This window comes from Cricetulus griseus (genome assembly GCF_003668045.3).
Source record: "Cricetulus griseus strain 17A/GY chromosome 1 unlocalized genomic scaffold, alternate assembly CriGri-PICRH-1.0 chr1_0, whole genome shotgun sequence".
Classification (NCBI taxonomy): Eukaryota; Metazoa; Chordata; class Mammalia; order Rodentia; family Cricetidae; genus Cricetulus; species Cricetulus griseus.
Genome location: NW_023276806.1, coordinates 119,611,895 through 119,633,483, shown reverse-complemented (window position 1 = coordinate 119,633,483; position 21,589 = coordinate 119,611,895). Strand labels below are relative to the sequence as shown.

General features: G+C 41.9%; 1 protein-coding gene across 9 annotated transcripts in view; it reads left to right on the top strand.

Moving 5' to 3' along the window:
• The first annotated feature begins 8,122 nt into the window (after window positions 1-8,122).
• Phc3 (polyhomeotic homolog 3) overlaps window positions 8,123-21,589 on the top strand; it is a 79,967-nt gene continuing 66,500 nt past the window's right edge. For 7 of the 9 annotated variants that reach the window (XR_004772095.1, XM_027392050.2, XM_027392049.2 and 4 more), the window contains exons 1-4: window positions 8,123-8,222; window positions 11,572-11,737; window positions 15,760-15,915; window positions 19,114-19,191. Coding sequence is in view for 8 of the 9 variants with exons in the window: in XM_027392050.2 (XP_027247851.1) it covers window positions 8,209-8,222; window positions 11,572-11,737; window positions 15,760-15,915; window positions 19,114-19,191 (414 nt within the window). In the remaining variant the exon portion in view is untranslated. Of the gene's footprint in view, window positions 8,238-8,784; window positions 8,803-11,571; window positions 11,738-15,759; window positions 15,916-19,113; window positions 19,192-21,589 lie in introns of those variants that run through there. The other 2 variants (XM_035451871.1, XM_035451872.1) reach the window with 2 other exon arrangements.

Here is a 21,589-nt window from a genome sequence, read left to right as displayed (position 1 = left end):
CTTTCTTTCTTTTTTTCTTCCTTCCTTTCTTCCTTCCTTCCTTCCTCCCTCCCTCCCTCCCTCCCTCCCTCCCTTCCTTCCTTCCTTCCTTCCTTTCTCTCTCTTTTTCTTTCTTTCCTGTTTTCTTCCTTTCTATTTTTATTTAAATTAGAAGCAAGCTTGTTTCACATGTCAATCCCAGTTCCCTCTCCTTCCCTTCCTCCCCTGCCCCCCCACCAAACCCCCCAACCCATTCCCTTTCTGCTCCCCAGGGAGGGTGAGACCTTCCATGGGGAATCTTCAAAATCTGGATATCATTTGGAGCAGGGCCTAGGCCCTCCCCGTGTGTCCAGGCTGAGAGACTATCCCTCTATGTGGAATGGGCTCCCAAAGTCCATTCATGTACTAGGGATAAATACTGATCCACTGCCAGAGGCCTCACAGATTAACCAGACCTCCAAACTGACATCCACGCTCAGGGGGTCTGGAACAGTCCCACGCTGGTTTACCAGCTATCAGTCTGGGGTCCATGGGCAACCCCTTGTTCAGGTCAGCTGTTTCTGTGGATTTCTCCAGCCTAGTCTTGACCCCTTTGCTCATCACTCCTCCCTCTCTGCTACTGGATTCCAGAGTTCAGCTCAGTGCTTAGCTGTGGGTGTCTGCTTCTGCTTTCATCAGCTACTGGATGAAGGCTCTAGGATGGCATATAAGGTAGTCATCAATCTAATTATCAGAGAAGGGCATTTAAGGTAGCTTGTTGACAATTGCTTAGATTGTTAGTTGGGGACAACCTTGGAGATCTCTGGACATTTCCCTAGTGCCAGATTTCTCTTTAAACCTATAATGGCTCCCTCTATTATGTTATCGCTTTTCTTGCTCTCCCCCATTCTTTCCCTGACTCGATCTTCCTGCTCTCTCATGTCCTCCTTTTCTCTCCTCTTCTCCCCTTCTCTTTCTCCTAACTCCCTCTCTCCTCCTCCCATGCTCTGAATTAGCTCAGGAGATCTTGTCCCTTTCCCCTTCTCCAGGGGACCATGTATGTCTCTCTGGTAATTTTCTTTCTTTCTTTCTTTCTTTCCTTCTTTCTTTCTTTCTTTCTTTCTTTCTTTCTTTCTTTCTTTCCCTACCCTCCTTCCTTCCTTTCCCTCCCTCCTTTCCTTTCCTGTGCTGAGGATTAAACTCAGGGCTTTGCCTGTGCTGAGTTTACCACTGATCTATATCCCTAGTTGAATTTCATATTTTTCAAAAGAATTGTTTAAATGCACAAATAATATCTTGAAATATCTGTTGCTGGCAGATCTCTGTGAGTTTGATGCCATCCTGGTCTACAAAATGAATGCCTAAGGGGAAAAAAAGGAAAAGAAAAAAAAAAGAGTCACTGTATGTTCACTAGATACAACTTTCTTTTCTTTTAATAAACTGAGAAATAATGTTTCTGCCCCCTAGTTGATGCAGTCCCCCTGGCAATGTCACACATCAAACGACAGTTGAGGTTGTGTGACAGTCCCAAGCAGTAGACCAACATCAAGCAAACTGTTAATCTTGTGAAGAACAGGTAAGCTCTGTAGAAACTGAGAGGTAATTATACATAGCTAGGTCAGAGAAATAAAAAACAAACAACAAACCAAACTGTCTGATAAGTTATCTCAGAAGATAGATATGTGTGGCCTGAAACAGGAGCAGTTCTGTTTCATAAAAACTACTTTATCAGGAGCTAACTGAAAGAGCCCTTGTCAAAATGCAATGATCCCAGACCTAAATTCAAAGACAGCCAGGGCCCTCCTTTCACATGTGATAGGCTAAGGGCTGCTATTTAGCTGTTCAAGCCTGCTTTTCCTCAGCAGAAAATTCAGGATTGAAGATCACCAGGACCCACAGCAGTCTACAATTATAAGACTCTGAGGCCTGAGTTGGGAACCTTTGATTTGAGAAATTCATTCGACTTTCAGTTTCATGCACCGAGCATGATCTAGCTTCAGCATTTATTGGTTGACATTAGAAATCGTGAATCAGCTTTTCACCCATAAGATGTTTATTGAAGGTTTATTATATAATCCTGTGCTAGACCTTAAGGTAGGAAAACATAAACCTTACAGTTAAGTAGCTCACAGTAGCAGAGCTCTGTCAATATTTACTTAAAAGCATGTGATAAAGTTCAAGGTAAGTCAATGGGGGAAAAGAATAGTTTCACTGTTGCTTTTAAACAAGTAATTCTGGTACAATTAGTCCATCCATATACACAAAGGAGTGAAGTCAGACCTCTACCTCAGCTATTTATAAAAATTAACTTAAAACAGGTCAAAGATCTAGATGTAAGAGTTTAAATTATAAAACACTTAGGAAAAATGATCTTGAAGTAGAGGATTATTTCTTAGATATGATTCCAAAACCACAAACAACAAAAGAAAAAAAGAAGGGTGGGGCTTGGTGAAGCACACCTTGAATCCCAGCAGAGGCAAGTGGATCATCTAGGTTTACACAGATAATTCCAGGCCATCTAGGGCTGCATAGTAAGACTCACCTTAAAAGGGTTTCATAGAATTAAATGTGCCACACTGAGGCCTGAGTTGGGAACTCAGTAGATGGTGGAGTACCTCTTTAATCCCAACACTCTGGAAGCAGAGGCAGGTAGATTTCTATGGGTTCGAGGCCAGCCTCGTCTATAGAGCTAGTTCCAGGACAGGCAGGGCAACCTCAGAGAAACTTCATTTTAAAAACAAAGCAAAACAAACAAAAGGAATTAAACATACCGAACTTCAGAGTTCATCATTGACACAAGTCATCAGACAGAATTTGGATCTCTAAAACCGGTATAAATGCCGGGTAGGCATGGCAGTCCACCTGTAATTCCAGCTTTGGAAGGCTGCTTGCTCATATACATACAACCCTCCCAAACTCCCAACAACAATAATAACAACAAAACCCAAAATGTTCTTCAAATGATGAATGGACAAACAAAGATGTAGTATACCCACATATTATCATTCAGTGGCAAAAAAGAATAAATCACTGATATGCATAAACTACACAAATCTTAGGTGCTCTAGTGGTGCAATCGGTTAGTGCGTGGTACTTATACATAAATTACACAAATCTTACAAACATTGTGTAAAAAGAGACCTTATCTACCAGGCTACATATTATATGATTCTTTTTCTATTAAATGTCCAGAATAGGCAATCCATAGAGACAGGAAGTTGTTACCTGGAGTAGCAGGAAAGGGGGAGAGAGGAACGATACATGATCAGCACGAGGTTACTTGCGGGGTGATAGAAATGTTTTGAAATTACAAAATGCTAATGATTATACAATGTGTATATACTTGCATACACACACCTGAGTATATGCTTTAAATAAATTTTATGTTATATGAATTATATCTCAATTTTAAAAAGCACTTGATAAGTACTATGAATATTAAATACTATAGGAACAGCTGATTCCATCTGGGAGAGGCTGTGAGAACTGATGGAAGAAAATGGTATGCAAAATTTGAAAAACAATCCCGAATGAAAACAGTAGGTAAAGAGAAAGCAAGTAAAAAACCTGCCTTTGAGTACTGGCTCAGTGGGTAAAGGAGTTTGTTACACAAACTTGCCTGTTGGGGATCTTCCCTGGAGCTGCCCTCTTCAGACCCCACCCCTGAGAAAGCCTGCCAAGGGTCAGCTCCTCCCCCGGGATGCTGAAGACCTCACCTACAGGCTATTTAAGATTTCGTCTTCCTGCCTGCGCTGTGTGGTTCTCCCTCCTGGTTTCTCCCCTTCCCCTGGGACCACCAGGGAATGCTTTTCTCAGAATAAAACCTGGACTTTAATTCAGCTTGATCTGATTTATTACATCGGGATACAGAGAGACTTAATATTGGGATACAGAATCTTATCACTGGCAACCCAAGTTTGGTCCTTAGACCCAACAGTGGCAGAAGAGAACTGACTCCCGAGAGTTGTCCTCTTGACTTCCAAGTGCAGACTATATGGCACATGTGAGCCCACACTTGCATGCATCTTGTGCATGTGTGCACACATAATTAATAAAATAAATTTTTCCTGGAAGTGGTGGCACACGCCTTTAATCACTGCATTCGGGAGGCAGAGGCAGGCGGATCTCTGTGATTTTGAAGCCAGCATGGTCTACAGAATGGGTTCCAGGACAGCCAGGAATGTTTCAAAGAGAAACCCGGTCTCGAAAACAAAAACAAACAAACAAACAAAAAAGAAAAGAAAAGAAAAGAAAGAAAATAAATTTTAACAAGAAACCATGCGTGCCAGTCCTGCCAGTGAGTGGCATTGTTCAGACTTACTAACATGACTGTCTTCTTCTGCAAGATGAAGACTAAAATCTATTTCATGGATTGTTGTGTGCATTGGACAGTACAACGTGTGTAGAGCAGTCAATAGGCATTCCATACATGCTGCCTCTCTTCCTCCTCTATATTTTTTACTGCTAATTTTGGAGTAACTGACAGTGGCTATAAATGCAGAGCAGGGGAAAGGCTTTCTTTGTGTCGGAATAGTGAGAAATTTGATGAGACTGAAGTCTAAAGGCAGCAGGAAGCAGACATTAGAAGTTTTGAATAAAAAAGGGGACAAAAAAAGGTCTTTAGGATTTAGTCCTGAGAGATGCAGAAATCAGGGGACACTGGGAGGAGGAACAGAGAATGAAGACATTGGTTCTTTAGATGGTTTAGATGGTCCCAGAATGATCTCATTAGAGGATGTGGTTTCCTAGCCTCATTGAGTACAAGCCAGTGCCTGGCATTTTAACGGAGATATATATAATATATATATATATATATATATATATATATATATCTGAAGAAGACCTTGAATTTCTGGTCCTCCTACCTTTACCTCCTGAGTACTGGGAATGCCACGCCCAGCTACCCTTTTCTAAGTAGTGAATTACCTGGAAAATATTCTATTCCCTTTACAAAGAGTACATTGTTTCTGGCTCTTACACTACTATGTTGCAGCCTAAAATTTGTTGTAGGATGAATAATCTGGTGCAAATGAGCTTTTTCGTTGTTATAACAAAATAGCTGAGATAAATAACTTATAAAGGAGAAAATGGCTCATGCTTTCTGAGGTTTTAGTGGGACACGTGCTTTCTCAGGACACATACTTTTTGTTTGTTTTTCAAGACAGGGTTTCCCTGTGTAGTTCTGGCTGGCCTCAAACTCAGCGATCTGCCTGCCTTTGCCTCCTGAGTGCTGGGATTAAAGGTGTGTACCACCACCGCTTAGTGGGACAGGTGTCTTTAGGCCTGTGGGCAAGGTGGAACATCATAGTAGAAGTGTGTGGTGAAGGTCCTGGCTGGGAGAGAGTGAGAGGAGAGAGACCACAAGAGGTAGAGATGGAGATAAGAAGGTATTCAAGCATGCTTATCTCAAGTTGGTGATGAGCATTCAAAACTCTGAGGAGTGGGATGGAAAGACACTGGAGAATTTTAGCAGGACAGTACCACATTGTGGTTACATTTCTTCTTGGAGCTACTGTGTGAACAACAGAACATAGAAGAACAAGGTTGACCTGCGGTTGCTTACTGCTGTAGTCTGGGAGAAAGATCATGGTAGCTTGGCCTAGGCTGGTGAACGTTTCCTTTCTGTGACTGTGCCAAAATACCCTGACAAAAATCAACTTCATGAAGAAAGGGGTTTATTTTAGTTTACAATTCCAGGTCACTGCAGGTCGTTACGGCAGGATATCAAACAGCTAGTCATACCTGTCCACAGCCAAGAGCCGAGGCAGGTTAATACACACCTGCTTGCTTGCTTTTGCTCAGCTTAGTTTCTCTACTCTTTTGTTGTTTGTTTTTGTTTTTCGAGACAGGATCTCTCTGTGTAGCTTTGGAGCCTGTCCTGGAACTTGCCCTGCAGACCAGGCTGGCCTCAAACGCACAGAGACCAGCCTGCCTCTGCTCTCCAATGCTGGGATTAAAGAAAGGTATGTGCCATCACTGCCTGGCAGTTTCTCCACTCTTACACAGTTCAGGAGCCCTTGCCTGGGGAATGAGGCTGCCCACGAAGGCTGGATCTTTCCACACATCAATTGATTTAACTAACACAACAACCTATAGACACACCTAAAGTAGACAATTCCTTACTGAAGCTCTCTTCCCATGATTTAGGTTGTACCAAGTAGACAATTATGGCTAACTATCACAGCTAGTAACAGTGGAGGTGGTATACAATGACAACAGATTTGTACTTTGGTAAGTTCATTTGTGCCCCAGGGTGGTGGGGATAGAGACAAGCATATCATTGGAAGGTGGAGCTGAATGGATTTCAGGTGTTTACAAATGATGGGTACAACAGAAAAAGGACTCAAGTTGACTTCATCCTAAAACTCCACTTCTCAAACTCATCTGGTATGCCAGGGTGATAAATGCATACCATACAGAAAGGCTGAGTAGAAACTGGGTCCACAGCATCTTTGAGTGTTTCTTGTACTGAGGTCTCGAGGCACATGGCAAAATGCCTCTGTAGTGGGTGATCAGAGGTCATGGTCCAAATTTTGCAGTTACCATGGATTCTTGCTACATGACATCTAAGTGCCCTTGCATCTTTAAGGTTCTGTGCTGTGGTATTCAGCTGGGGCGGGGGGAGATAAAGCCCCTGTATCAAAGGGGTCAGACAGCAAGGTTGAGGCTTGGCACCATGAAGAGAACCCAGGAGAGGCTATTGGTGAAAGTGTCCTCCCCCAGTTGTCACAGAAGACCCCAGAATTTTGGAGATGTCAGTACCATGAGATGACCACCAAAACAGCAGCAGTCCTGGAGCCAGCTACATACTAGAAGACAAGCTGTGTGTGCTGTAGAAAATGGAACTAGACACTGGACCCAAACCCTTTGGAAGATCTCAGTAGATTGTCCGTGAATCCTAGACATGGGACATTGAATAATTTACACACTTGGAGTTTGGGATGCTCTGGTTCTTTCCTCCTGAAGTAAGGACTTATTTAACTTATTTTGTTTTTATGGGAGCCTACTGCTGAGAGACATTAGATTATAAAAGACTTTGGATTTTAAAAGAGACTGAATTTTTAAGTGTTTAAAATCTTGAAGACTGTGGGACTTTTAAAATGTGTTATATTGTAATGCTTTTATGTACGATTTTGGTGATGAAAAAGAAACGGAAGGTTGTGGCTTAACAGCAATTGGTTTCTGTGTCAAATTGACACGGGGGTCAGTTGTACTGGTTAGTTTTATGTCACAAAACTTGACACAAGCTAGACTGATTTGAGAGGAGGGAGCCTCAAATGAGAAAATGCCTCCATAAGATTAAGCTGTAAGCAAGCCTGCAGGCATTTTCTTAATTAATGATGGATGTCCACCCCATTGTGAGTGGAGTTATCCCTGGACTGGTGGTCCTGGGTTCTATAAGACAGCAGGTTGAGCAAGCTATAAGAGCAAGCCAGTAAGCTGCACTCCTTCATGGCCTCTGTATCAGCTTCTGCCTCCAGGTTCCTGTTTGAGTCCCATCCTGACTTCCTTTGATTGAACTGTGATGGAAGAGTAAACCAAAGGAGCCCTTTCCTCCCCAAGGTGCTTTGGACATGGTCTTTCATCACAGCAACAGTAATCCCGATTTTATCTCAGGAAATATGAGACATTGTTTGTGATCAGTATGTTTCCTTTTCTGTCAAAAGCAATAGCGATTTACACACTTCATGGATCTGTGAAGCAAAGTGATATATGTGTGCAGATGTCTACAAAATCTACTCCACAGATAAAGACCACTTCAGATCCTCATCTTTAATATTTTACAGTTGAAGTCAATTTTTGGCCTTCTTTTTGCTTCACATATCCCAGACTAGCTTTAAACTTTCTATATAGCCCAGGGATGACATTGAAATTTTATTTCTGGTGCCTACACTTTCCAGGGGCTCCACCACACCTGGTTTATGCGGTGCTGGGGATTGAACCTAGGACTTCATGCACGCTTCTGCAAGTACTCATCAACTTCTACATTTCCAGCGCTAGGCAGAACTTTTTCTGTTTTTGTCGCAGACCCCGGCCTCAGACGAAGATTCTGCATAGAAATAGAAGGTGGCCGGGGACAAGTAGGGAAACACAGGACACTTCACAGAAAGCCAAGGTTGGAGGGAGACAGCGGCTCGCTGGCCTCACGTGACCTCAGGGACCCCGGGGTAGCTCGAGTCCCGCCCCTCGGCTCTTGCAGGGGGAAGGGGAGGCGCATGCGCACCCCGTGTTAGTGATGGAGGAGAGAAGATGGCGGAAGCGGAGTGAGTGACTTGCTGGTGACTGATGTCGTAACCGGGGGGCGAGTGAGGGCAGCGACACGTCCCCCCGAGGGAGTTCTCAGGGCTCTGAGGTTGACAGTGCAGGGCTGAGGAGAGGCGAGAGCCACGGCGTGGCGGAGGAGCCCGGGCAGGGGCGGAGGAGGATGGCCGGTCTCGTCAGCCTCCTCTCGGGAGTGCGTGCGGCGCGGTCCGCTCCAGCGGCCGCGCGGCCCTGTCAGCACAGCCACCCTGGGGACCCGGGCCTGCGGGGTGTCGCCTGACACGAGCCCTGGGGCGCTCTTCCGGGGCTGTCACTCCGGCCGCGGCCCCGCCGAGGTGTGTCGGGCTGGCCGGGAGCCGCCAGGCCTCCGCGCTGACTTTTGCGGCCCATCGGCGTCCGGCGGGCTGTGCGGCGGGCTGGACAGCGGAGCCGGGGGACCGCGGGGACCGCGGGAGGCTTCCGGGCGGCGCTGCGGCCGGCCCAGGCCGAGGCCTTTCCTGCCTGGCACTCCCCCTCCGGGCTCGGGCTGCAGCGGCGTGCCTCCCTCCCTGGAGGGCCGCATTCTTGTGTGGCGCTGTGATGGTATGCTCGGTTAGCGACTTGAAACTTACTGGTTTCCTGGTAGGCCTGGGTGTAGCAGAGCTGAACAGCGCAGGCATTTCCATGCCAAGCCCATGCACTCATCAAAAGTGTTCTTTTGTACCAGGCCTCGAAATGTGATGCGATGATTTTTTGGCCAGTTGCACTCACCAGTATTTTAGAATTAATGTTTAGGTTCTCTGTGACCATTTTTGGTTAGTCAGAAATGCTCGGCATCGCCTTTGGGCTTGAGAGCACAGCTGAGCAGAAAAAGACTTTGCTGATTGGAAGGCAATTAAGAAAAAAAAAATAGCAGCGAAGTATAAAAAAAAAAGTATGATTCAACTTACAATAAAAGAAGTTAGTGAGAATCATTTCCCTCCGTTTTTTTCCTTTCACATTTCTCCTTGTAAATTGGATGTTAATTCAGGTGTGGTGGGCTGGAGAATTTCGAGTCTCATTGAGGCCAGCCTGGGCTCCATAGTGCTACCGTTTTGTTTTAGAGAAAAAAGTAAATGTTCTTGTTCCATTTTGGTCAACGATGGGAATGTCAGGTGGTTCAAATGTTATTTCTCAAGAGAAAAAGACAGATAAGGAAATAGGAAACTAGTAAAACTTCACGTGAGTTTCTGACCCCGGAGTGACAACTAATGTGGTTTTAGTGCAACAACATGGGAAGCCTTTGGAATTGACTATAGACATTTGAGTTTATTAAAATAGATTTCTCCCCCCCCCCCTCTCTCTCTCTCATTTTTTGAGACAGGATTTCTCTGTGTATCCCTAGCTGTCCTGGAACTCACTCTGTAGACCAGGCTGGCCTTGAACTCACAGAGATCCACCTGCCTCTGCCTGCCTAGTGCTGGGATTAAAGGTGTGCACGACTACTGCCTGGCAAAATATATATTTCTTACTGGGTGAAACTTCGTATCGAGGAAAAAGATTAGAAAGTTTGATACAAAAATGTACTTTACCGGCTGTATATAGGAAAGTGAATCAATTATATTCTACCACCACCCCAAATTTTAGAGCAATTCTTCGTGAAAAAAGATTTTTGTTAGGATATAAGAAGTTGCTTTTATTGCTACCTCATTTCCCTAAGTGTACTAATCTGTTGTTATGCTAAACTGTTACTAGAATTAGTAAGGACAATGTTATAGACTAATTTTAAAAAAGGCTACTGAGAGTTGAAAACAATTAAGATTTTTATGTGTATGGGTATTTTGTCTGCATTACTACATGGTGTGTGCCTGGCCCCTCAGAAGCCTGAAGAAGGCATCTGATCCTGGGACTCAGTTTTTGAGTGTCATGAGCCTCTGTGTGGGTGCTGGGCATGAAACCCAAGTCCTCTGCAAGAGTAGCCAGTGCTCTTAACTATGGGACCATCTCTTCATCCTCACTACTTTTGATTTTTAATTGCTATTTTTTTTTTTAAGAGACAGGGTCTTGTGTAGCCCTGGCATGTAGCTAAGGATGACCTTCCCCAAGTGCTGGAATTACATGTGTGTGTGCTACCATACCAATAACCATATGGCACTTGCAGTTAAACTAGTGAATTTAAGTCCTTAGGAGAGATGGCCAGCGGTTAGTAAAGGACCGGGGATCAATTCCCAGCAGCCACATTGTGGCTCAGAACTGTCCATAACTCTCCATATACATGTATAGGAGCATACAGGCATACAGACATACATACAACTCTCCTCTCTCCAGACACCCAAGAAGACATAAATAAGTAAAGAGCTCTGATACTGCTTGGTTTCATATCTCTCTCTCTCTCTCTCTCTCTCTCTCTCTCTCTCTCTCTCACTCTCTCTCTCTCTCTCTCTGAGACCGGTTTCTCTGTGTAGCTTTGGCTGTCTGTCCTGGGACAACTCACTTTGAAGACCAGGTTGGCCTCAGATTCACTGAGATCTCTCTGCCCCTGCCTCCATCACCACCATCATCACTTGGCTTCAAATCTTTTTTATGGAAAAAATTTTTCATAGAATATTTTTGATCATGTTTTTTCCCCTGCAGTTCCTCCCAGAGTGTCCCTACCTCCTTTGCTACTCAACTTTGTGTTCTTTTAATTCTCAGTCTTTTTTAAACAAATAAACATAAAACCAAAACCAAACCCCCAGAAACTGTTGGGCAGTGGTAGCACATGCCTTTTGGCAGGTGAATCTCCTTGAGTTTCAGGACAGCCTGGTCTACAGAGGGAAACTCTGTCTGGAGAGGTGGTGTAAAAGAAAACCCCAGAAATATACAACTCCCTACAAAAGCCTACAAAAATGAAAATCAAAATAAATAGGCACAAGACCAATTCTAGTCACAAATTGCCAAAATGAAGCAAAATGTAGCAAAACATCAACAAAAGTTCTGTGTTGTCTAACTACTCCTGAGCATGGGACCTGCCCTGATGTGTGGGTTGATTGATATATCCAGTGAGACTCCATTGGAGAAAATTTATTTTCCACTTCTAATGGGTATCAATTGCAGATTGCTAGTTAGGACTAGGACCCTGTCTCTCAAATCTGCCCCCTTTTCAATAATGCAAACATAAACTTCAATGTAGGCTTCATTTTAGTTACTGTTCTGAGTTATTTGAATTCAGTTTAGCAGATATACCCATCGACTATTCTGTATATGGGGGAAGTATGTTTCCCATCTATTTGGTGACTGTGTTGCTAGCTTTATTGTATTAAGGCCTTCCCAAACATTTCAACTCAGAACTAATTATTTCTTTATAGTGGATAGTGCTTTTTACCAGTACTGATCCTTTGTGTTGTCTACCAGGTTTAAGGATCACAGTGCAGCCATGGATAGCGAACCAAACTCTGGAACATCTTCTGTGTCAACAACAGCCAGTAGCACTACCACCACCACCATCACCACTTCCTCCTCTCGAATGCAGCAACCACAGATCTCTGTCTACAGTGGCTCAGACCGACACGCTGTTCAGGTATTTCAGCCATATGGGGAGGTTAAGACTGAAAAATGTCATACTGTTTTGTGCCTATGTCAGCTGTATGTGTTGATTCGTATCCATAGTAGAATTGTAATAGTTCAGGTTGGGAATATAGCTCAGTGGCTGAGTGCTTGCTAGTCTGTGTTTGATCTCTAGCATTGCCAAAAACCAAGTAAAAGAAAAAAAAATTAAGTTTTTTTAAGACCAATAAAGTTATTTAATAATTGTACTGTTGAGAGGGCTTACATTTGTCCACATGAAGCTTATAAGATTTCGTGTCAGGAAAATTATAATTGAATGTCTCTTAAGTGCTGCTGTAAGAGTGAAAATATGATTGTTAGATATTTAGGATAGCTGCTTTTCTGGCTTATTTTATACTTGAGCCCACCAGGCAACTTACAGAGAACTTCTCACTTTCAGGTGGTATAAGAACACTAAGCAGGAAGGCTCTACAGCTTCTTGGGGTAGAGTGGGAAGAGAATATTTTGAAAGATTTTTATGTAGTCACTTAGTTGAGAAAGTAAAATTGATTTAGTTGAACTTTATACCAGTGGAGACAATGAAGTATTGTTTTAAAAAGACATGAGTGTTGCAGTCTGATGGGTTCTTTGTGAACTCTGTGTGCCCTTGGGCAGAGGACATAATCATCTTCTTGAGTCCCAGGAAACGGTAAAAAGAGGATAACACTGTGTACTTTTATCAGTTATCATGAGAATTAAATGAAACATCTAGAACTGTGGGGGGGATGTTATAGGTCACTAATAAATGACCATAGTATCTGTCTATTGAACTATTTTCTGTGCTAAGCATTCAATGAATGCTTTCCTTATGTGGATTATTTTGTTTAATCTTCACCAGACCTTTATACAGCAGGCATCTTACAAATGGGAAAACCAGTGTTTTAAATTGGCTAAATAATTCCAAACTCACATTGCTGCTAGGTCTTCTGATTTCAGCTTCTGCTATAAGCTACTCTGTGTTCTTGCTGCTTCTATGTTATTTGCCTTCATTTTATAGGACCCTCAATTGCATTCTTTAAAGTTGTTGTTGTATTTTGTTTTGTGCTGGGGATCAAAGTTATTCACTGTGCTATACTGCTCACTCTGCTCTGTTCTTTCATGTTAGATAGAGAACTGTTGGAGACCTAGTTAGCGTAGCAGAAATTCAAACTTGAATGCACAGCATGCTTTTAACGTCCTCTTTTTTCTCTGTGGTGAGTGATGTATGGAAGGATATTATATTGAAGAACATACAGATAATATGATATTTGACTATGCTATTTTTTCATTTATCCAGCTTATTCAGTTAAGCTGGATAAATTTATAAATGAAATGTTACTTAGAGACATTGCAGGTGCTGATATGTCTCACAGGAATCACAAACTCTAGTTATTACAGATCATTGAATTACCTCATCTAAAATGTTTCAAAGCCATGTTCATTGAACCAGCTAATTTGTTTTCCCTGCCCCCCTCCCCAGACAGGTTTTCTTTGTGTAGTTCCAGCTGTCCTGGAACTAGCTCTGTAGATCTGCCTGCCTCTGCCTCCCAAGTGCTGGAATTAAAGACATGCGACACCACCACCCAGCCTTAATTGCTCTTTAACTTTCAAGCTTTCTTTTTTAGTCATGTGGACTAGTCTCCCTGGTTTCAGTAGAGAAACAAAATAAAAATGGTATAATGTGTAATTATAGTAGGTATCTATGGTGAATAGACTATGCTGACACGGGACATCACTATACTGAGAGAATGAGACCTCAAGTTGATTATTCACTTGCTCTTGAGTGTGAGTTCTTAGATATTTGTTATGGAATTAATGATCATATGTGGATTTATCTGACCAAAGAGAAACATTGTTGTTCTGAGTCATTTAGTGTTTTATCCATAGTCTTCTGCTTTGAGGACTCAACTAGGAATCTTGAGAAGAGTTTGTAGCAGGGACCATCTGTAGTTGTTGAGAGATAAGAACACATGCAAATGAACAGTAACTCATGGCAATCTGAGTAAGGGATTCTTGGCTTTATATCAGACATCCTGTCTTACTGTGATTTGAATACACTTACTCCATTGCTACTGTGAAAACGCTCCTGCAATGCTGAGATTAGAGCTCTGTGTATGCTGCTTCAGAGTCATAGAGGGCATGATGAGGCAGTCTGACTTATCCTTTGAACAGATGGAGGGAGGATTTTTCTATTGTCATTTTAGACTACTTGACCTCTCTGTGTATGCTCAGATTTTATATCTATTAACAATTACTATAGTTAATGATTTTTATGAGTTTATTTTTAACAGAATTACTCTATTTTATTAAAAATATTTGGATTTATTTGTGTAAGAGTGTTTTGGCTGCATGCATGTATGTCTTCCAAGTACATGAAGTCCAGGAAGGTCAGAAGAGGGTGTCCAGTCCTGTAGAACTGGAGCTATGGATGGTTGAGAGCCACCACAGTGGGTGCTGGGGACTGAATCTGGGTCCTTTGGAAGAGCAAGTGTTCAAAACAGCTGAGCCATCACTCCAGCGCTGTCTACATTTTGAATGTGTGTGTTTGCCTGCATGTATATCTGTGTACCATGTATGTGCTACTTACCATCCAGAAGATGGTGTCAGATGCTCTGGAACTACAGTTGTAAGTGGTTGTCAACTGCCACATGGTGCTGGGAACCATACTCAGGTCCTTAACTGAGCCAGCCCTCCAATTCTAGGAGTTTTTTTTTAAATAAATGCTCTTCCATCAAAGTCCCAGGAGCTGATAAGATGGCTCAGCAGATAAAGGCATTTGTCTTCATTCCTGACAGCCTGAGTTTGATTCCCAGAGCCCACATCATGGAAGGAGGGAACCAGCTCCTGTAAGCTGTCCTCTGACCTCACACACATATGTATGCCATGGTACACCAGTACACAAATAAAGAAATACAATTTTTAAGAGATAATTAAGACTATTCCTTTGTGGAAACAAAAAAATCAGATATTTTTTAAAAATAAAAAATTGAGTCATTTTTAAAGAGACGTGCCTTTTTTTTTTTTGTTGTTGTTGTTGTTTTGTTTTTTGAGACATGGTTTCTCTGTGTAGCCCTGGATATCCTGGAACTTGCTCTATAGACCAGGTTGGCCTTGAACTCACAGAGATCCGCCTGCTTCTGCTTCCCAAGTGCTGGGACTAAAGGTGTGTGCCACCACTCCCTGGCTGAGAATCTTATAAATCTTATACAATGTTTAAACCAGACACTAAAGGTCATTGCTAATATACTCACCTTATCTCCTTGAATATTTCAGAATTTTTAAGATCAAATGGTATCCTACTCAAAATTATTTTCTTCACTTTGTAATGTATTGGTTCTTTATATTGTATAGCTTTATATCTCCATTATGTAATACAGAATCACTAGGTATACTTGTAGCGATTTATATTAAAATTAATATTCAAGTTCAGTTTAAAGTTAAAATTCACTTCTTTAGCCCTTTTTATGTACTTGCTGGTCATGTAGCTGGTGGTCATTGCATGTCTGTATTACTGTTTGCAATGATACATGGCGAAAGCACTCTGTATACATATGCCCTGAAACCTACCACATTGTATATAGAAAGGCTATAAAACTTAAATTCTTACTGCTAGTATAGGAAGGGTTATTTTCCTAGTCAGTAGTAGTAATCTTTTGGATCTTTGTCTGTCCAAAAGTTGTAAATTGCTGTACCACTTTAATTAATAAGTTTTTGGACTACTAATGAGATTTAAGATTTCACATATTTGTCCCATTTTACTTTAAGTGAATCATCTGGGTAATTTAACCTAGTAGTGATAAGTAACAATAGGTAAATGTGTCAATAAGCTTAATGATATTGAATATTAAAGTCGTAAAAACTTAAGCTGTCACTTTCTATCCTAAGTTTATGGTTAATCTAATGGTTGATCTGGAGTTACAGTGGAGTCTGTGCTCAGCATGCATAAACCTCAGAAGCCGAGGGGGAGGACAGAGGTTGAGATGCTGGTTTGACATAGGGTCCCTTACCTCATCACAGGTAATCCAACAGGCATTGCACCGCCCTCCCAGCTCGGCTGCTCAGTACCTCCAGCAGATGTACGCGGCTCAGCAACAGCACTTGATGCTGCACACAGCTGCTCTTCAGCAGCAGCATCTAAGCAGCTCCCAGCTCCAGAGCCTTGCTGCTGTTCAGGTGAGAAAATAAGTGGACAATTTGTGAGGCCTCAGTTTATGTTAGATACGGTAATAACCTAAGATAACTTGGCAGGTGTTCATCTGTCAGCGTTCTGAAATGTCCTGTGATTGTTTCCCTAGAGGAGGTAGTTTAGTATACTGGCCGATAAATACAAGTTCACTGGGAGGAGAATGGGTATATTTTGTATGTTGTCTTGTTGCTCTTTATCTAAGCTAGATAAATGCTCTCTATATGGTATACTTTGTCTCTAAAATTTTAGGGACAACATTGAATACTTAAGGTTATATGAATTACATTTTTTTAAGCAAAAGTAAGTTATTTTTATTATATAGGTAGTTTATATTCATTAAAGAACATCAAATGGAATAAAATTACAAGAGGAAGATGGGGTAGAGTTGCTCATTCTTTCTATACCTGTCACTCCTGTTCTTCAGAGGTGGCCATGTGACAGTATACAGATGTGTGTGTATGTGTGTACCTTTCTTAAAAGTGAAATTAGTTCTATCAATAACATGATTTTATGACTAAAGGTTTGTATTTTAAAATACATTATCATTAATATTGTACAGTTTTAACTTTTTGTGAGATTTAGTTGTTAATCTTAAATCTCACCAGAAAATAATCTAAATTCTAAGAACCTGAAAAAAAATTCTGATATCTGTAGGTACCAGCTCTTGCTTCTTTTCAATAGTGTACTTTTGAAATTATTATTTTGAAATAGGGTTTCTTTGTGTAGCCCTGGCTGTCCTAGAATTCACTTTGTAGGCTTGAATTCACAGAGAATCTGCTTGCCTCTGCCTCCCAAGTGCTGGGATTAAGTGTACCACTGCCTGGTTAATTTCTCTCTCTCTCTCTCTCTCTCTCTCTCTCTCTCTCTCTCTGTTTTTCAAGACAGGGTTTCTCTGTGTAGCCTTGGCTGTCCTGGAACTCACTCTGTAGACCAGGCTGGCTTCAATCTTATAGAGCTCCACCTGCTTCTGCTTCCCAAATGCTGGTATTAGAGATGTGTACCACTATGCCAGGCTTCAATAGTAGAGTTTTTTTTGTTGTTTGATTTTTGAGACATGGTTTCTCTGTGTATCTCTGGCTGTCCTGGAACTCACGCTGTAGACCAGGCTAGCCTCAAACTCACAGTGATCCACCTGCCTCTGCCTCCCACGTGCTGGGATTAAAGGTGTGTACTGCCACTGCCTGGCTTCATTTTCTTTTTTAACAGTTATTAGTGGTTTTGGTGTATTGTGTGTGATTTACACATTAGCCTGTATGTGTATCCAAGTGTGTAATGTGTGTACCTATGTTCACTTGTGGAGGCCAGAGTAGGATACCAGTATCTTTCTTAGTTTTCTTTCTCTGTAGTTCTCCCATCTGATTGCCTTGAAACAGGGTCTTTCTGGAGCCAGAAGCTCACTGTTTCAGCTAGGCTACAGTCTGCAGGATCTCCCTGCCCTTTTCCTTCAATATTGGGTTTAAAAGAATGTAAAGCCATGCCTGGCTTTTTATGTGAATGCTAGGGATCCAAATTCAGTGTCCTTGGGCTTACAGAGCAAGTGTTCTTACCCACAGAGCTGTCTCTGCAGCTCTTAGCTTCTTTTTTATGGAGTAGGGAACTCAATTTTAAAGACAATAGTAGAGTGAAATTGATGAATTGTTCTACAGTCTGGAGAGTGATCTATCATAGTCATTTTTTTGTTGTTGTTGTTTTTTGGGTGAGACAGCGTTCTTTGTGTAGCCTTGGCTGTCCTGTAACTCACTCTGTTCTAGACTAGGTTGGCCTCAAACTCACAGCTCCACCTGCCTCTGCCTCTGGACTGCTGGGATTAAAGTCATGCCCCACCCCCACCTGGCATTTTTTTTTTATTTTGAATGAATGAGTTTATTAAGTAGATAGTAAGTGAAAATAAAAGGATAGATAAATAGAAAGAAGACATCAAATCAGGTGTTCAAAACAACCAGCAGGGCAAAACCCCATTGAGGCAGTTGGTTTTCCTAACAGTGTCCTGGATGGAGAAGTGTCCCCTGAGGTAAGGCTCCCAAGTAGTAGCATAAGTAACAGGGGGGAAGTCATACCATCAGGTCAGGGGCTTGCAGACATCCAGCAGAGCTCCCATTAGACATGTCGAGTTGGAGCAGAGTATCTGGATAACATCATCAAATTTGTGCTTACAAACTCCAGCAAAAAATAACAGAGAAATGAGGGAGTCGTTTAGATTTTCCAATTGAGCTTTCTCTGCATGGTTGAGCTCCACCCACACTCCTTCTCCCTATGGCTGAACTTCCAGATTTTCTTTCCCTTTTATTATTTACTTATTTAAGGATTTTATGTATGCGTATGTGTGTGTGTGTTTGTATGCACATCTGTATGCTAGTGCCTGTGGAGGCCAGAGAGGCTATTGGGTCTCTTGGAGCTGGAGTTACAGGCAGTGTGAACCACTCTCCAAGGATACTGGGAATCCAACTCTGCTCCATCTGCATGATAGCTGTTTTAACTACTGAGCCATCTTTCCAGCCCCAGTGCAGGCACTTTTATTTGGATGGGGATGGTTTGTGTTCTAGCTGTTTTGTTTGTTTGTTTGTTTGTTTGTTTTGTTTTGTTTTTTGTTTTTTTTTTACTCTTAGGCTGTTATGTGTCTTCCCTTGTGCCACAGAGTTAGTGAGGTCCAGCCCATTCCCAGGCAAGGGGGTCTCAGTAGATACTTGACATAATAGACCTGCTTGGGACATAATAAACATGCATAATAGTACATGCTGCTCAGTGACTTCAGATAACATATGACAGTTTACCAATAGAATGTACTGTATGAGAGTGTAGCTAATAAAACAATATTAGGGTCATGGAGATGGCTTAGAGGGTAAAGGCACCTGCTGCTAAGCTTGGCAAAAAATTTGATGAACTGAGTTTGATCCCTGGGATCCACACAGTAGAAGTTGTGTTCTGTGAAGCACATGTATACAGTAACATAAAATAAATACATACAGAAATGGAGAAGTGAGACTAGCCAGTGGGGCCTCTGTTTTTATCTTTGCTTTTTCTTTAAAAATGACCAGGGTCAAGCCATCTTGTAAAATTATTTGTTTCATGCAAAGACTTGGAGAATTTTTATTGTAGTTGTGGCTCAAGGAAGTGTTTGGTTCCCTCCCCAAGGAAGTTTTTAACTAAGTTTTTATAGACATATTATAATAGTTTTATTATTTTAGGCAAGTTTGTCCAGTGGAAGACCATCTACATCCCCCACAGGAAGTGTCACACAACAGTCAAGTATGTCCCAGACATCTGTAAGTATCCTAAAATTTCTCCTGGATTTAAAAATTTTTAACTGTTATTCTCCAAAAGTAAACCTGCTATTTATGAAGCTGCTATGTAATTAATGAGTGCTGAAAATGGAGTAATAAGGTTGGAGTGTTGGTGGTTTTTTTTTACTCTTTACTCTTTATGCTTTAGCTCTTTGGGGATCCGACACCCAGCTCCCAAATAAATCAAACACATGGAGTCTTATTATTACTTATGAATGCCTGGACTTAGCTTGGTGAATTTTCAGCCAGCTTTTCTTAACTTATCCTATTTACCTTTTGCCTCTGGGCTTTTACCTTTCTCTATTTCTGAATATCTTTTCTTTCCTTCTTACTCTGTGACTGGCTGTGTAGCTGGGTGACTGGCCTCCTTTTTTCTTGATCATTGATCTTCTATCTCTCTTCCAAGATTTTTCCTCCTATTTATTCTCTCTGCTTGCCAGCCCCAACTACCCTTTCTCCTGCCTTGCTATTGGCCATTTAGCTGTTTTTTAGACCAATCAAGTGTGTTCCAAGGCAAAGGAACACAGCTTCACAGAGTTAAACAAATGAAACAAAAGAATGCAATACATCTTTGCATCATTAAACAAATGTTCCACAGTATAAACAAATGTAACACATCTTAAAATAATATTATGCAACACTGGAGAGTTAAACTTTTGAAAATCTGAGGTTTTAAAAAATGGCTTATTTCACTGGGCAGTGGTGGTACACACCTTTAATCCCAGCACTTGGGAATCAGAGGCAGGTGGATCTTTGTGAATTCAAGGCCAGCCTGGTCTACAGAGCAAGTTCTAGGACAGTCCAGGCTATACAGAGAAGCCCTGTCTCAAAAACAAACAAACAAACAAATAGAAAAAAAAAAGGAAAGTGTTTTTTCTCATTATGATTTTATGTGTGAGGTACTTACAGAAACTCCAAGTGAATGTGCCTTTAAATGACATAATTAATACTACTTGTCCTAAGCCAGACAGCATTGAACTAAAACTTTGTGTGGCTGGCTGGGTAAGACAAGTATGATGTTAGGTAAAAATAAACATCATGTTTACTGTTCGGGTAGCTAGCTGTTCCACAATGGCCAAAGTAGCTTACAAAACTCAGTTCAACTGTGGAGAGACATGTAGTTGTCTTTTTCTCTGGGCTGCCAGCTCCCAAATAACAAGATGGGAGACTTATTAATTATGAAAGTTCAGCCTTAGCTTCAGCTTGTCCCACTAACTCCTATAACTTAAATTAACCCATTTATATTAATCTACATTTTGCCACATGGCTTTTACCTCTCTTCCATCCTGTGTGTCTCATTCATTCTATAGTATCTTTCTTGCATCTAGATTTATCTCCTACTTCCTCTCTCTCTACCTGGAAGTTCTGCCTATACCTCCTGCCCTGCTATAGGCTGTTCAGCTCTTTATTAAACCAATCACAGCAATAATATATCTTCACACAGTATACAAATATCCCACAACAGAGACAGATTGTGGTAACAGAACAGAAATCTCTAGGTAGTAATAATGAGCAATAAATTGTTAGGGAGCAGTCTACTCATGCTCTCTTGGTGTCCTCCATCCCCTCTGACTCCTACAACCCCTCTTCCTCAGGGTTTCCCAAGATCTGAGAGGAAGGGACTTGATGAGACCTCCAGTTTAGACTCTCTCTCTGCATGTTTGGTTGTGGGTGTCTGCACCCACTCTCATCTGCTACTGGAGAAAGGCTCTGTGATGATGACTAGACAATGAGTGTAGTAGAATATCATTAGGAATCATTTCATTGCTTTCTTTTTGAACAGTCCTGTTTGGTTCTACCATAGATATCTGGGCTAGCCAGTCTCCAGTTCCTGCCCATCTAGGCAGTATAGGATGGGGGTTTCCTTTTGTGGTATGGGCCTCAAGTTAAACCAGACATTGGTTGGCCACTTCTCATATATTCTGAGTCACCATTGCCCTAGCACATCTTGCAGGCAGGACATTTTGTTGGTGGAGGGTTTTGTGGTTGGTTGGTGTCCAGGTTTCTCTTTCTGTAGCATGCAGAGTACCTTCCTAGGCCAAAGAGACTAGACTGTAGGGGTGAAGTCATTCACTGAGATGTAAGGATGTTGTCCTCAGCAATTCCCCCTTCCTCCATCAGTTTTTGGAGAGCAGCCCTCTGTCCTAGCAGCAGGCTGGGTTGTTTAGGGATCTCCATGGAATCTCCTCAGCCAACAACTCAACCGAGAATGCAACCCAGTCCCACCACTGGAAGTTTTGCCTTGTTACAGAAGACTCCATATCCTTCATTACTGGGAGTTTCACTAGGGTCAAACTCATGGATTCTGGAGAGTTTCCAGTGCACTAGGTTGACAGACCGACCCCCAAATGCCTCCCAATTCCAGCTGTCTCTCCCTGTA